The sequence below is a fragment of the Pagrus pagrus genome (genome assembly GCF_965226575.1).
Source record: "Pagrus pagrus genome assembly, chromosome: 9".
Classification (NCBI taxonomy): Eukaryota; Metazoa; Chordata; class Actinopteri; order Spariformes; family Sparidae; genus Pagrus; species Pagrus pagrus.
In genome coordinates, this window is record NC_140193.1 from 13,118,692 (window position 1) to 13,134,861 (window position 16,170).

At 39.7% G+C, this 16,170-nt stretch overlaps 1 protein-coding gene across 4 annotated transcripts in view; it reads right to left on the reverse strand.

Annotated features, from left to right (window-relative positions):
- erbb4b (erb-b2 receptor tyrosine kinase 4b) overlaps nucleotides 1–16,170 on the reverse strand; it is a 340,870-nt gene that overhangs the window by 19,384 nt on the left and 305,316 nt on the right. For 2 of the 4 annotated variants that reach the window (XM_084361642.1, XM_084361641.1), the window contains exons 21-22: nucleotides 2,970–3,125; nucleotides 722–797 (exon numbers count right to left, since the gene is read on the reverse strand). In XM_084361642.1, coding sequence (XP_084217768.1) covers nucleotides 722–797; nucleotides 2,970–3,125 — 232 coding nt within the window. Of the gene's footprint in view, nucleotides 1–721; nucleotides 798–2,945; nucleotides 3,126–16,170 lie in introns of all 4 variants that reach the window. The other 2 variants (XM_084361640.1, XM_084361639.1) reach the window with 1 other exon arrangement.

Here is a 16,170-nt window from a genome sequence, read left to right on the forward strand (position 1 = left end):
AAAGCTGCTACCAATAACCAAAAATGTTTTTTTAAAGCCGAATCAGCAATGACACTGCATGTCAATTTAACATTAGAAAGACATTGAATTTTATATTGAAATGAAAATCCGGTTGGCCTCAAAACCACACGTTTGCTTGACATCCAATTTCAATGATGGATAGACACTGAATTTTATCAAACTTCATGGTTGGAGACATGTTGAACTTTGGTTTTAAATAATGATTGATGTTAATGAGGTTAACGTGAGGTTGAGGTGAGGTTAATGTCAAAACCCAATGTCAGCTTGACATCAAACTCCATCGTAGTATAGATGTTAAATTTTAGTTGGAAATGAAATCATGTTGACTTCAAAAGCCAGCGTCCGCCTGACATCATCTTCCAAAGTTGGACTGATGTTGGATTTTAAGGCGGAAATCAAAATTGTGTTGACGTCAAAACCCAACGTCTGCTTGAAACCAACTTCCAATGTTGGATTGAGGTTGAACTTTGGTTTGAAATGAAAATTTGGTTGACATGCATACCCAACACTGAATTGGATAGACTTTGAATTTCAATTGGATTTTAAATGGAAATCCATCAAAATGATGATGTATTTCCTCCAAGTAGTGCAATTTAGTCATAAAAATCCATGAAATAATTTGGTCTGTATTGTGTAAATATAACCCTGAAGGTTTTGTCCGCTTCACACAAGTTCTCTGTGAGGACACTTTGAAGCTTACCGTAACTCCAAACGTCACTCTGATGAGTAAACTTCCTGTAATGGATACACTCCAGGGCCATCCATTTGATGGGCATCTGCCAGGCACAAGCAAAGCAGATCACATGCACATACATTACAATGAGCAGGCAATAATACCTTTCTCCTATGTCTCAAATGAAACTGATAAGGACACTTAAGACACAAATTTTGAGTTCATACTGAACTTGGATCTTCTGTTGGTGAGATGTTGGCATACAAAGACTGTTTAAACCAGGTTAGAGAGGAGAGATGGATGACAGAGTGAAGGGAAACAAGGTTTGAGAGAGAAGACAAACAAATAAACCCAAACACACATACACACAAGCTCCAGCTGTCTTGGAATAAGGTGGGACAATTGGCAGGACAGTCTGAGATGCAGCTTAACACTGTGATTAGATTTGAAGGCCAATTCTATTGATTACAGTGATGGAGGTTGAGGGGAGGGGGGTGTCGAAGGTGAGAGTGTGTCTGTCTTTCTCTCAGTGGAGGGGATAATACCAGAACACTCAGCATTGACACAAACATGATTGAAACTTAGAGGGTTGAGAGAGGATGAAATAGGTAAGTCGGTTTGAAAAGAGGATACAAAAGAAAAAAAAGATGAACTAAGATTTGAAGAGGCCAGAAGACCAAGAACAGAGAGCTCCAAGGACGTATTTGTTTACTACGTTCAGGGTTTAGAGATCTCCATTCCCCTAAAAGTAAATAAAACGGTCCAATAGACTCCACTTAAACTGTCCTTTGTGATGGGCTTAGTTCCTCCCTCGGGATATAAAATCCAAATTAATGTTAATGTCTGTTGTTGTCTTTTACAACATGTCAATGGTATGGTCCAAAATAGTAATTCATGAATATTATATCTCAACGAGCCTTGGAAACCAAACACATCAAGGAGCAGATAATAAAAGCAGTTAACAAGGTCACTCAGTACAGGCTGAGTACATAGTACAGTACAATTTAAAGACAGAATGATGAAATGGAAGTCACGTTAAAACATTTCCTAACATAGAATTTTATTTTAAATAGGTAGTTTGTATTTGACTTATTAGCTATCTTGATGAGTGTTAGATGAGACTGTGTATACCACTCCTGTATCTTTCATTCAATATAAGACTACAGTTAGCTTAGCTTAAAACAAAGACTGAAACAGGGGGAAATATCTAACCTGGCTCTGTAGAAACAAGAAACAAAACCTGATACCCCGTACCTCTAAAACCCATAAACCGGTTATATACATGTATACCGGTTGTTTAATCATTACTAAAAAAAGCCTTTCATCCATCTTAAGATGACAATTGTGTAACTTCTACCGGTGTGTTCAGACAGAAAGCGAAGCAAATTTTCACCTATTGACATTCACACATATTTGACCACAATGTTTCTTACAGATGTCGGCAACAGATGTAGGCTACTGATCGTTCATGTTCTGTCTGAACACACAGTAAAAAATCACTATGCTCAGCCAAGAAAATGGCTACATATAACAACGTGACTGCTTGCTGTTGCTTCAAAACTATAATTTAGATCTGGGAGTGCTATAGATCCACTCATCTAACTAGCGAAATTGTATTTCCAAAAATATATGGCAATTTGCCACAAAATATATATATAACTCAACCAGGATGTCATTCTACCCTTTGTAGTCTTGTATAGTCAACCTGTTCACATTCCCAAGTCGTCAAATACCGATGTATTGTTGCGCTTTTTGGTGTCTCATACGGATGCACATGGTATCCTCTAGCGCCACAATTGCTTGGTTAGGTTTAAGAGAAGCTCATGGAGGGGGTAACGTTAAATATGTATGTTACACTTAAGTAACTTGACACTGACTTTTGGTTTTACACGCACGGGGAATGAATAGCAGTCTCCTAGGTGAAACTCCTGTGTTTTACCCGTCCTTCCAGACCTCGTCCCCACTTGGACCTTGTTGCTCTTTGTACTACGTAACCAGACTGAGCGTCTAATGATACCACAGATGGGTTTACAGCGAAGTTAGTTAAAGGCCCGGTGTGTCTCAGCCAGACTCTGAGTGGGACCTTGTGCATCTGTATGAAACACCGAGGGGAGTTACAAGACGTTTGCGTTTGGCGACATTGAAATAAAAACCGTCTTGCGCAACACAGTGTGAGATTCAAAGATGGCAAATGCAGACATATAAGCGTTTTGTTTACTTGTGGATTTATTTGTCTGATAGTGTAAATTACCTGTGTCACATAGTGATGATTTACCTTTCCTCCATCTGCATTATATTCCTTCTCATTAACATCCAGCAGGCGAGCCAGACCAAAGTCGGTGATCTTGATGTGGTTGGGGGATTTGACCAGGACATTTCGGGCTGCCAGATCCCTGTGAACCAGCCTGCGCTCTTCCAGATACATCATCCCCTGTAACACGCACACATGGACACACACAGAACAATTAATTGCCATTGAGTTCATTTTCATATAATAGAACTTTCTGTAGGGCATGGGGTGTGCACTGGTATGCAGGAACTGGCATAAACACACACATGCAAGTGTGAGTCCTGTTCAACACCACCATCTGTCTTCATCATCATCATCACTATCATCACAACCACCATCAAGACCCCATTAGAATTTCTATAATTATTTGTGTCATCATCATTACCAACACATTGTTATTTTATGGGTATAATTCACATCAATCAACAACTAGACTGTGGAAAAGCCCTCTTTATTGCCTAATGCTTGGCGATGCAATAAAAGCAGCATCCATAAGCATCAACCCGGAGGCAGGTTTTCAATTAAAAACGGGACCCATAGGAGTGAGGACTGTTGGAGTAAAACATTTCATTCAATACGTCTACTGAACAATTAAGAAACCACCTCCCTACGCTTTCGCCCTGCCCTTACTTTAATTAATAACGATTATCTGCCTTGTACAAAGGCATTTTTCTCTGACATTAGGTGTCCAGATGAAGTTTCCATGCGATAAAACTACCAAATTCATTTGTTTTCTCTTTTGGGTGTAAAGTATACATGACCCACTAAAAACTAAACAACAATGGAGAAATTGAACACACACTCAAACATGCTCAGTTGAATTATACACATTTGTTGCTATCACTTTACAATAACATCAGTTAACGTAGTAATACACATTAATTAACAGTTATTAAATGTGTCTAGTAATCATTTACTGAGCTTGTTTATGTTAACTAAGGTATTGAGTTATACATTATTTAATCATTCATAAAGGTGCTCTTGCTATCAATACAGTAAAAGACATTAAGTAACAGTTAATTAATACAATAATAAGCATTAGTAACTGTTAACAAATTAGTGTACCCTTAATGTGAAATGCTATCTATTTGTTTGTAAATGACAGGACCTTTTACTAATCTTTTTCTGAGAGTGCAAAAGTTGAAATAAAATGAGTAAATCTACTGCTAACAAAAGTTTTTCTACCTGCAGTATCTATGTCAGGGATTGGAAACCAATATCAACCTGTCACACATGAGCACAGACCACACTCACACACTTAAAGTTAAATAAAGTGTGTATTTGCATCACCACCCCTGTGGAGACAGAAAAGTCCTACAAAAAAACGCCAATAATGTCCTCAAGCTGTAGAAGAAAAGCTCTGTATAGTTGCATGAAAGCTTTTCAGTAGTTTACCTGGTGCTAGACATCTACAGTTTAAACCGCCTATTGTGCATCACAAGAGTGGACCTGAAGAGAAAGAAAGATCGCATCTGAAGGGAAAGAAAGATGAGGGGGAGAGGAGGGAGGGGGGAGCTATTCCAAATTGGACGAGCAATAACAGAAGCTACTTTGTTAGAAGTGGCGAGAGCACAGAAAAACAAGGCCTTATTTGAAACCAAAACAAATTGGATTTAGCTGGAATGGGCTGGAATGAAAGGAGGAGTGGATGGTGGCGGAGGAGGAGAGGGGAGGAGGGATGGGGATAGGTGGGGTTGAGTGGCGGCAGTCTAAGAGGTGAGATTACATCGGTAGGCTATAATCACACTGCCTCATTTGGCTCCCTCCCAGGAGAGAACATGGAGTTCCAGCACAGACCTGCACAGATGCACACATACCTGCAGACATCATGCCTACTAACATGGAGGTGAACCTGCATATGTATGTTTATATGATAGGGGTGTGGGAAGAAGCTGACCGAAGAACTGAGAAAAGATTATTTACGTTGAGCTGGTAGAGATTTTATAAAAGACGAAGAAAGTGCAGTCTTCCCAAGAATGGTACCCACACTTATTTATTCAGATTTGGTCAGAATTGGCTCGACATGCCTTATGAGTTGAATTTCTATGTAATTTCACACATTTTTCAGTCTGACATTATGTTAAAGATGCCTGCCTGATTGAATGCATAGATAGACAAAGATCCTGTTACAAAATGCCACAGGACACAAACAAGACGGCGGTGTCAGAGATCTGTTATGATTTTAGTGACAGTGAGGTAAATATGGCAGTTTTCCAGTTGTTCTCATGACAGATAGATAAGATGCTTGGCAGAAAGAAGTGATTTTGTTGCACTGCTTTTGTTCTCTGCATGTGTGTTTATTAGTTTAAAACTGTTGGGTGATGTTTTTAAATAATTTCAAAGAGATGCAGTGCTATTCATAAAATCAAAACTGGCAAAGTGCACATCATTCTCTTATGATGATGGTAGTATACAGTATGCTGCTCAAGTGGCCAACAATTGACTCTTCTTAACTGCATTTTAACTACGTTTGCTTACAGGAATAGCATCACTGGCCCCAGCCTCGATATGTTTTTGCGAGCCAAATGTTAGCTCAGCTGCTAACCATCGCTGCCAACTTGGCAATATGTTACTACATTTTGAAACTCCTGGCAGCTTTATTTAAGACACTACTAAAAAATACTATAACACAACAATGAGTACATGTTGATTGCCAAAACATTTGGCGTTAAATGTGCAGTATGGCTCTTGCACAATTTTACTACTTACATGTTTAATCCAAAGAGGTCTGATCCCATTATTTGCCAAACACAATGTAAACGTAGCAAATTTTCATGTGTAAATAAATTAATGACTTAATCCGCTGGCACAACCTCTTCTCAATCCCAGATAGTCAAATACAGGTGATGTTTTGTAATGCTCCTCAGTGTCTCATACAAACACACAAGGTAGCCTTTATTGTCTGTATGATTGGTTTGGGCTGAAATACTGTACGTAGCCTACATTACATGACGTTAGGTTAGGTTAGGTTAGGTTAGCTACATTTTGAATGTGTTGTAAGTGAACCTTTTCCAAATCCCTCTACACCGGAGTTGTCAGCCATTCGATTGACAGCTTATTTTAGCAGATAAGCATTTCTATGCCCACCCTAAAGCCTACAACAGCCAATGAGTGATCATGTAGACAGGTGACCCACTCTCTCTTCTTTCACTTCTCTCCTGAGCGGGCACCTACACACCAGCCTATGCATGATTGATGCATCATCTCGCTGTTTATCCACCTAAACACTTGTTTTTGACTATTCTATATGCATAAAAATAAGGAAATAAAGTACTATAATGAGTTTTTGCCCCTGTTATTCTCTGACTGGGGTATTTTGAGGTCATGAAATGGCATTTCTTTGCCAGGCTCAGAAAAACAATTGTTAGGTGTCCATTTTCAGTGATATTGTTATTAAGTTTTAGCTTGGACCATGTAAGACTTTATGATGTGGACCCATGGTGTTGTCCAGCTAATAGGGGAAGGCTTATTTTTGCATTAAGAAATTTAGCTGAGAAAAATCAATAATTCAGTGTGGTCACACACCCATAGATTAATGTCAGAAGCACTTACAGAGCTTCTGACAGCTTGGGGACATAATTCAGCATCTAACCTTTCATTTTCAAATTTCCAGGAATGAAAGGTTAAGTATGTAATGCTAAAATAAGTCGACCTTCACTTTTGGTTTCACACACGAACATCCGTTTCTTGGGTGAAAGTCCAGTGTTTGTTTGACCCATCCATCAACCCCAACCTCTACCGTATGTGGACTTAGTTGCTCTTCATACTACGTCACCCGACTTGCTCTCAGCGTCTCATATTGCCGCTAATGGCTTTACATTGGAATTGGTTGAAAGCCTGATGCATCTCAAACAGATTCTTAAGTGAGCAGCCAATACCTAATCTCCTTAGAAAAACAGCTGATACCAGTGTAGCTGACCCTTAGAGCGACAATGTTCATGCGGCTGCAACGTGACCTGATGTTCAAAGTCTATAGACATGACAGGAAAAGTCACACCAATATAGATAAAGAGGATGCTGATCATTATCAAAATACATTGGGTGTTGGGATTTGAGGCATCCCATGGTTGATGTTCACAGCTCTCAAATCATCAAGCCTATGTGTGTGTCTATGTCATGGTATACTCTGCCAGGTTTCTGACAGTTTCTTATTTGTACATAAATCGCGCCCGGTAATCTCCTCAATTTTCGAGACAATTAAGCAGTGGAGGGAGAATGGATGGCTTGGCAACCCGTGAATTTTAATTTGCCAGCACAATGAGATTGAAAGGGGGGAGGTGATGGAAGTGTGCAGGGTGGGAAGTGGCTGCAGACGTGCGTGAGGAGCAAACTTTTTTTTCCCTTTTTCTACTCGGTTGCTCTCATTTACTGCCCTCCCATGTGGACATGATGAGAACAACTCACTGCCAAAAGGTTTGTAATTGCAGCGAGTCTGGATGCGACAGCCAGGGAGATGCCAGTTGCGGAGGCTGTATTTCAGGTAAGCCTGCCACCAGAGGAAAATCCTCAGGCTTCAGACAGACTTTGTTATGATCACATCTCTAGACAAGGGCTGCTTTCCAATCAGTCAGGATCAGGCCTGTAACCTAAACCCTGCGCAGGAAGATTTTACATGGAAAGCAAGCTGAGGAATACTGGTAGTAGATATATCAAGGCATTAAATCACAAAGAATATTAGAATTCACGACTTTGGGTTGTGTTAAGCCTTTATAAACCAATGCTGATGATGTGCCAATATTATCATGCATCCCTACTAAATAGCAGTGAGGAAAATCTCCTTTTCTCAAGAAGAAAGTAAGGTGAACAGGGTATAAACAGAGCTACAAGTCTATGTATTCAAGATGCTTAACTGCCCTCTCACCAGCCAGGAGAATTACTGCACTCCCAGACAATATTCTGACCTCCCGTCAGGGTTATTTATGCTCATTTCACAGAGTCAAGTGAACAAAACCTGAGTGGACGGGATTGTCCTCTCTGGATGTGTTTTGTGAAGACAGATTTTGGATGGGGAGGGAGTGGCAAAAGGGCTGCGAAGATTAAATCAATAGGAGAAGAGCGAGGAGAGGTGGCGCCCATTTTTCACCGACTGGCGCTTCCCACTGTTGTTTATTCTGCCAAGATAGACACACACTCACACACACACACACAGAGACACACATGGAAATCTATAATCAAGTGATTCATCCTGATTCAATGTTATTCATGAGGAAACACTTCTAATGAGATCGAACATCCTACAGAGGCTCTGTAAACCTCCTGTGTGTGCTCATTCCTCAGTGTGTGTGTGTGTGTGTGAGCTGATTCACATTTATTTTCACTGTTTGGAATCCAAGATTAAAATGATATAAAATTCATTATATATAGTTCATAATATTTGGACTAGAGAGTGGTATTTTAGCATGGTGAGTTCTCCCACACTGATGTCATATTAATGGACTCTGTAAAAGTGGCTGATTGTTTGTGCATACCTTGTAAAATCCACCATTTATCCACGAATCATGCTTGTCCATGTTAGCTTTTCGATTTGAGGCTTGTTCTCCCGTGTATCGACTGTGACTCTTTTGCTTACTACGGCGCTGTTCTAAATACACTTATTTGAGAGGCAGTTAGCATAGCTTAGCATAAGACTGGAAGCAACGGGAAACAGGAAGCTTCACAGATGAATGAATGAATGTTTGGTTCACATGTTGTTAAACATATTAAAAGGAACTTTTACCTGGTTATGATTAAATACTGATGCCTCTATATGAACTGCATAAGCAAACAAGACTATTACAGAAAAGAAGCTGCTCTTTGGTGTGGTGGTACAGCAGCATGTATTTCTGAATTTACAGATGGCGGCAGAGCAACTTGACTTTAGGGACAGTTAGTAGATGTCCTGGTAGCAAAAATGTACTTTTTTTGAAGGTTGTACCTCCATTCTACCTACAGAACTACATCCCTAAAAAAAAAAAGATACTGGAAGTTATTGTCTTCGCTCCTAGGACCTGTTTCGTCTAACTGTCCCTGAAGTCCGTACTGAACAAGGGCATTTAAGTACACTGCTCCCTCTGCTTGGAACATGTTGCAAAACTGCCTGAATCTTCGGGAGCTGGAAAGAACATGTAGCTGTAGATGTTTTCAATATTGATGGGAGTTTAGATATTTTATAACTCAGCAATTTACGTGTCATCATCATCAGTTATTAGTTAAACATTTGTTTTATGTCTGCAAGCATGTAACTGTGCTGCTGCCTGTCTTAAAGGAGATTGTTCATCCCAATGAGACTTCTCTCCTGGCTGCATAAAGGTGAAATGAAAAGAAAATAACACTCAATGTTGGCCTTGCTACAGAGCTATTATGAAGACATAACGTTACTTGGGGTTATGTTGACAACCTTAGCCGAACAAAACTACTATTACTGAATAACTGTTAGAGGCACACTGAAACTGCAGTTTATAATCTTAAATATCCACCAATAGATTATCTCATCGTCATGCGCCCTGCAAATAAAAATAAGCTGCATCTTTCTTTCAGTTGTTCCAAAACAAATGTCCTCCCTCCTTTTGCCACGCACGCAATAAAACTTGGTCTCCAAGCAATATGTACTACTGTAGTTTCTATCACCAAAAGTTATACCAAATCACAGTGAATTTAACTTTGATTAGCTTTTTACTCATTAAAGGATCGCAGTTGTTCTGGGATGCTGTAGCCTACTTCTCCTCTCGAGTGCAGGATACCAGACCCATTAAAAAAATGTAATTACTGTGAATGAGAGTAATTTTTATTCTGAGCACTGAATACTCAGCAGCAAGAACACATGACTCATCTGTGCTGTTTTTCTCTTTCATTGTGCAGCCTCTTTGGCTCATTTAAACCGAGATGCCAGTATTTCTGGAGGGCACAGGATGTTTGGTGACTGTCTATTTTGTGTTATCACACTGTGAATAACGGTGCAGTTTTATTGGGGGGGTCCACGACAGCAGTGCGGCATCTGCTTGACGTAGGACATGTTTAATGTATGGTGTGGATATAAAAAGATCCCAGTGGGCATGGAAGAAGGTGAATCACTGTTCAAGGAATGAGGTGAAACGAATCAGACCAATGTGGAGGAGAAACTGAGAGAAAAGGGAGAGGGAGTGATAACACAATAATGATGAAAGCGGTAGGCTTTCATTTCATTTTGAGCTCCCATGTCAGAATGAATTTACAAAATGACGTTAGGGGGCAGCTTGAATATGAACAATTTGTCTGTGCTCAGACCGTGTTAGCAGTGTGTGAGGGGAAACCTTGTCCATATACATTTATTCTCTCTGATGAATGCCTAATGCAGATTCCACTGCCGTACCTACAGCGGAGAGGAGGGTAAGTCGCTCTTGTGTGAGCGACACACACACACTCTCCTCACCTTTAATTAATAATCAGATGGCAAAAGACTTGTACTGATTAAAGAAAAGGATTGTATTGTGTCCTCAGATGAATGCATAATGCAAGCTATTGTGCCTTGGTCTTTATTTGTGTCTCTAGTCAAATCATACGTGGCCTCTGACACGACAAAATCAGAATATTGTGAGAACGGGTGATGAAATTTGTCTAACACCACACTCTCCTGTATGAAGTAATCTTAATCAAACCAGTGTTTTGCGCTTAGGTTAAATAAAAAACAATTGTTGTTGGACCAATCAGTGTCTGGAAATTATGTTAATGGATGAGTGAATTTATTTCCTTTGGCGTCAGCTTCTCAGGTGCTATCTGACGCATTCCTAACAATCTCCATCAATTGTAATCCCAGTAAAAACATTCAAAGCCTCTGAATTAACAACAAAAAACAAAATATGTCGAACAAAATATTTCATTTATGTTGCTATTTGGAAGGAGTATTTATTCTGGGAATAAGTGTTACACATTAACAGTATACGCCAGCCAACAGCCAAGTAAGTGTTGGAAGAAAGGTAGTTAAAATGTGTTCAATAAACCAATGAGGCCTCTTAAATTGTTCAACTGTGCGAGTTTAATTTTTTTCTTAAACCATCTGAAATTCGATGAATAAGCATTTGCATTTATACATAAAAACATTGACCAAGTACTTTAATCTCAAGATATTTCTACAAATTTCTTTCATGTTCAAAAGACTGAGTGCTCCTACAGAAGGACCGAGTTTTCTGAATAATACGGACACTGTATCGTCAAAAAACACTGTCTGACATGGCATTTCATTGTGAGGAATTAAAAGGAGGCTTACCGCTTCATGAAAACATTGTTTTAGCACAGCAGGGCTGAAAAATTGGTTGCAAAGTTTCATGTAAATGGGATCATTATAGGGATTATAGGGAGTTGTTCTGGCAATCGAGGTATCATGGTAAATTGTATAGCATCCGATCCAGATTTTTTCCTTTCCTTCTGTGTTTTTTATAGGTTCTTGTTCATGTAAAAGATCCTGAAAGTTAAAAAGGCTGAAGTCCAGCCCTACAGAGGCTTCTCTCTCCCACAGAAAACCTTGTCAGTAGTCTGTGACATTTGTGAATAACTATTGCATAAGATCACAGTAATAGCAGTATTGGTTTGTATCCAGTAGGAAATCTATTGCTCTTGGTACGTACTGATTGATACTGTTGTGCCAAGCATAATCATAGATAACAAAATGATACGGAAAAACATGACATGAGGTTTTGTTTTACTTCTTGACAGTGGTATTCTATGTGGGGGATAGGGGTAAGATTCTGAGGCAGAGTGCTTGTGTTTTTGTTGAAGAGCTGTCAAGCAGCCATCACTCTAAATGGGATTCAACCTCTTTCCTGTAACTGTCACTGTGGCAGCTGAGCAGGGAATGACCTCACTTGGCTGCGGCTGTTGAAGTTAACAATCCTGCTGTCACTGAATTCATATCTGCTGCCTCCCAATGAATAACGTGGATTTAATCTAAATTCAGCTCATGAATGTGATTGGATGGTCCAGGATCTGGCAGAAATTTGATGATTGTGTCCACCATTTTTAAATAAAATTTGATTAATGGATTTTTTTTTATGCAAGAGAAACAGGGACTCCTGGGGCTTCGCCTTAAGATCATTTGATAATCGCTTACATCAAGCATAGACATAACTTAATTTCCTATCAAAGTAAGGTTTTATAAATGATTATTTATATTAAATAATGAAAAGATTTGTAGGACTGACACAAAGAACTCCCAAAACTTCACTTTTATGTTCAAAAAGGTATTTTATGCACAGCTCTAATTACTTTCTGGGTAAAATACAAATGATCTCAAGCCAGTTAGGTGTTTTAAGCACATCTTTTATAGCCTGGTGCACTTCAGGTACGAAGAGAGAACATTTATTCTCTGTTGTGCACATTAAAAGTTCTACGTTTATTTTGAAAAAATTGAATTGTTGTTCACATAAACAGAGAGACAACACATGAGAGGAAAACTAAAGGGTATCCTTTGACCTCACCACCCACAGGAGGAATGACAGTCAGAAATGCTCAGGCTCAGAGAGGGATAAAGAAAAATGGGACAGCAATGCAACTGTAGGTGAGAATTTGATGTAAAATATAGACTTCTTGTTTGCACAAAACAAAGTTGTTGGCTTCAACATAAATAAATGAATCAGAGGGATTCATAGTAATGGCCCTAATTATAATCCATATGGATAATGGTCACCTGTGCATTAGAAGTAATGATGGGAATTTAAAGACACTCTTAGCCAGCTGAAACTGAAGTTTGTACAGTATGAATACATTAAACATAGCGAGTCAGCAATCACTTTTCCAGATGTTTGAAGACTATATTTGGTTTCAAGGGAATTAGAAAGCTGTTCAGATTGCTTTTATATATCATTTGTGGAAAGAATGATCAATGAAAGATTTTTACTTTTGTTTTAGTTTCACTTTGTTTATAGACGTAGCGATTCAAAATGGTCTCAGCTGACATTAACAACTACATTTGACTATTAACCACGCCCCCATTCTTTGTTTGAGGAAGAACGTCTGCTGTTAGGAAGACAAACTGACTGCAGGTGGGCTTTAAGACAAACACATTATTACCTACTGTCATGTTTAGGTGAAAATCTTTAAAGAGCATAAGCTTCACCTAAAAAGCGAACAACAATATTACTTTGCTGGACTCAACCCTATTGTCTGCACAATGCCAAACCCACCAGACCCTACCAAAAGAAAAAGCAGATTTATTTCTTTCTCAACAGGATGCGTGGGTCTCACTCCCAACACGTCAAATACAGCAGACTGGTCAGTGGCCTTATGCTTCCAAGGTTCAAGCTTTAGTTACCCCTCCAGCGTCAAAACCTGAGTTGGGTGTTGGCTGGGGATGGTTGGATGGGTCATACAGTGGACTTTGTCAGACTGGCGACTACCCAAGAGGCTTTTATAATAGAGTATTTTTTGTGCCTTAACCTAACCAAGTGGTTTTGAGCATCATAGTTGAAGATAAGGCCACTGACCAGGCAGCCATATTCTACTAGTTGGGAGTGGGATATCGAAAAAGTTTAGATGCCAAACTGTCCTTTTAAATTCTGAGGTAATATTGTAACACATTACATTTTTTGTGATTTTCTTCAGTTTTTATGATGCCAAGCTTTCAGGTTAACTGTGACACAATCCTTTCCGTCATCCATTAAACGAGTTTACATCAGAAACAAGCTTGTACTGATGAAGCAGTTTCATCTAAGATTAATGTACTTACTTATTTATTTTTTGGGGAGAAGCTCTCTTTTGTAATATCTTTTTTTATTTTCTTACCTTCTCTTTCCTTGACCCAGATGTAGTTTAAAACAATGCTAGTAAGCAGTTGTGCATGTGTGTGTATATGATGTATGGAGGAGGCGCACAGTCGAGGTTGACAGGCGGATGACAGCATGTCATGAACATCTGTGGTCTGATGGGGTCTAAGGGGTTGAGGTGAGGTTAGGAGAAGGGTAGAATGTGCAGGGTAACACATTTAAGACCAAACAATATCAGGACGCAGAGCAAAAAAACAGCAGGTATGTATATTGTGAGGGCAAAGGAGTACAGACACTCAGCAGAAACACACCGGTCTTTCTCTTCGTTAATCGAATCATCTCGTACTGATAGGTCAAAATGAAAGGCAAAACAACGGTTTGGAAAGGGCATTTTTCAGCAACTCACTCCTTATTTTTCTCTGTCTCTGCCGGGGCATCAGTTCACTGAATTCCCTGCATCAAAAATCCTCAAGGGTCATTTTTCACTTTCATATAACAAAAGTAAGCGGGATCTAGAGCGGCTGATTCAAAGTTCATGCAGGGCAACAGACGGAGGAACAGTGAGCCATCCAGCAGCCCTTTCTGGCTGAATAAAAAGCCCTCAGTCGCAATGAAATCCATGGGTATCAGCCACCTAAATTGAAATTTTGCTATGGCTTTTAGCCCCTAAATAAAACATCCAAACCCAGTTCTCGGGCTGACAACATGCTATGATTAAGTCAGTGTGATAAATTAGGAGATATGTGTTACATTTAATCTGCTTAAAGGTAACACTTGGCCTGGATTTTTGCTCTGATGTGATTTTAATTTTAGATAATGCTTGATTTTTTGCTCCCTTATTATAATGATAAAGTACTACACAGCTTGGACTTAAGGTCCGGAGGGTTAACTCAATAAATGAAATCAGATCTACCAGATCAGATTTATTTCTCTGCCTCTCTCTTTTGGTGTATCTCTTTTTCTTGCTCTTACACATGTTTCAATATTGAATACTAAATGGATATTTGTACTTTAGTCATGTCATCTGTCTGTTTGTCTGTCTCATAAGTTTCAGGCAGAGGTGGCATCGCATAGTGTTGCACACTTGGTCATCTGTTGGACCTACAGTAAGTGATCCGATCACAAGTACAGGTGTGAACACCCCCAGGACTCATTTGATATCCGATCGCTCAGACCACATTCTGTGGTGGTTCTTTTAGCAGTGTGTACTCACATGAGGTCTGGGCCAGACTGAAGGATCGCCTACTCAACTGATGTCATCCACGAAACAGCAACAAGAAGCCACAACAGCAATCATAATAGGTTAAACGCTGTCTGATTTCTGTCTGAATGCAAATTACGTGTTTGGACTCTCCTAACCTGCAGACGTTAGCAGCAGATATTTGTGAACACACTGTCTGTTTCAACTGACAATTAAATAAGTATACATCACCAGACTCCTCATGAATGTTGTGATTTTTAGGAGTTGTTGCATGAGGAGAAACGTAAAAAACTTTGTGTAATGGCTACAGCAAATTATTTGTCGTCCGTGGAGAAAGTCTCCAGACTCCATTAAAAAAACACTCAATTTTGGGAGTTGCTGCATCAGGAGAAACTTTATAAACTTTGTGAAACACTGTCTGCAAGACTTTCTTTACTAAGTGGGCCTACTTGTTAATTCTGCAAATGTTATACATTAAGATATTTCTTACTTTGTGTAAAAAAAAAAAACTTTGCATCCGTTTGCTCCAGTGATGTAGGTGTATATTTGCATACAGAGCAGGGAAGAGAGGTCTGATCACAGAGGTCACTTGTATGGATACATTTAGTGACAGGTGTGAATTGACGGGCTTAAAGCTGTCCACTTGTAATCGGATCATTCAGGACGGACTATCAAATGTAAACAGCCTTATAGATTTAGGGTCGGAGCTACAACTGCACAGTGTTGCACACTTGGTCATCGCCGACCCACAACCTGGCTATGAGGCTGCATGGGCTGCCAGTTGTTGCAGCAAATACAAAAGCAGACAGATCAAAACTGCATGTAAACAATAGAAATACATTAAATTGTTGTCGCTATGAGCTTATATCCTGATAGGACTGTATTGCAGAGGGAGAAAAGTAAACTCAGTTTCAAAGAAAGGTGTTACTTTGGTGTGCGTGCATGTATGTGTGATGCACATCGTGCTGAACAGCCTTGCTTCTTGTCAGTTTACCACTACAGTCACTAACGCCAGCATGCTGGTGTGCCAAGCGCCCACAGGCACCTTTGGGATCAGGTGGCACATTCATAACACACGCCAACAACATGACCTTGTCCTGGAAGGGCCAACTCAAGCCCAGTGATGAGGGCGAAAGGGGCCAATGGGGTGAGTGGGAGTGGAGAAAGAATGAGACACCAGATGGATATGTTAATGTACTTGGCATGGTGTAATCTACTGCTATCCCTTCTCTTTTCCAGTCGCACTCTCTTTGCCAACGACTACACACAGCAG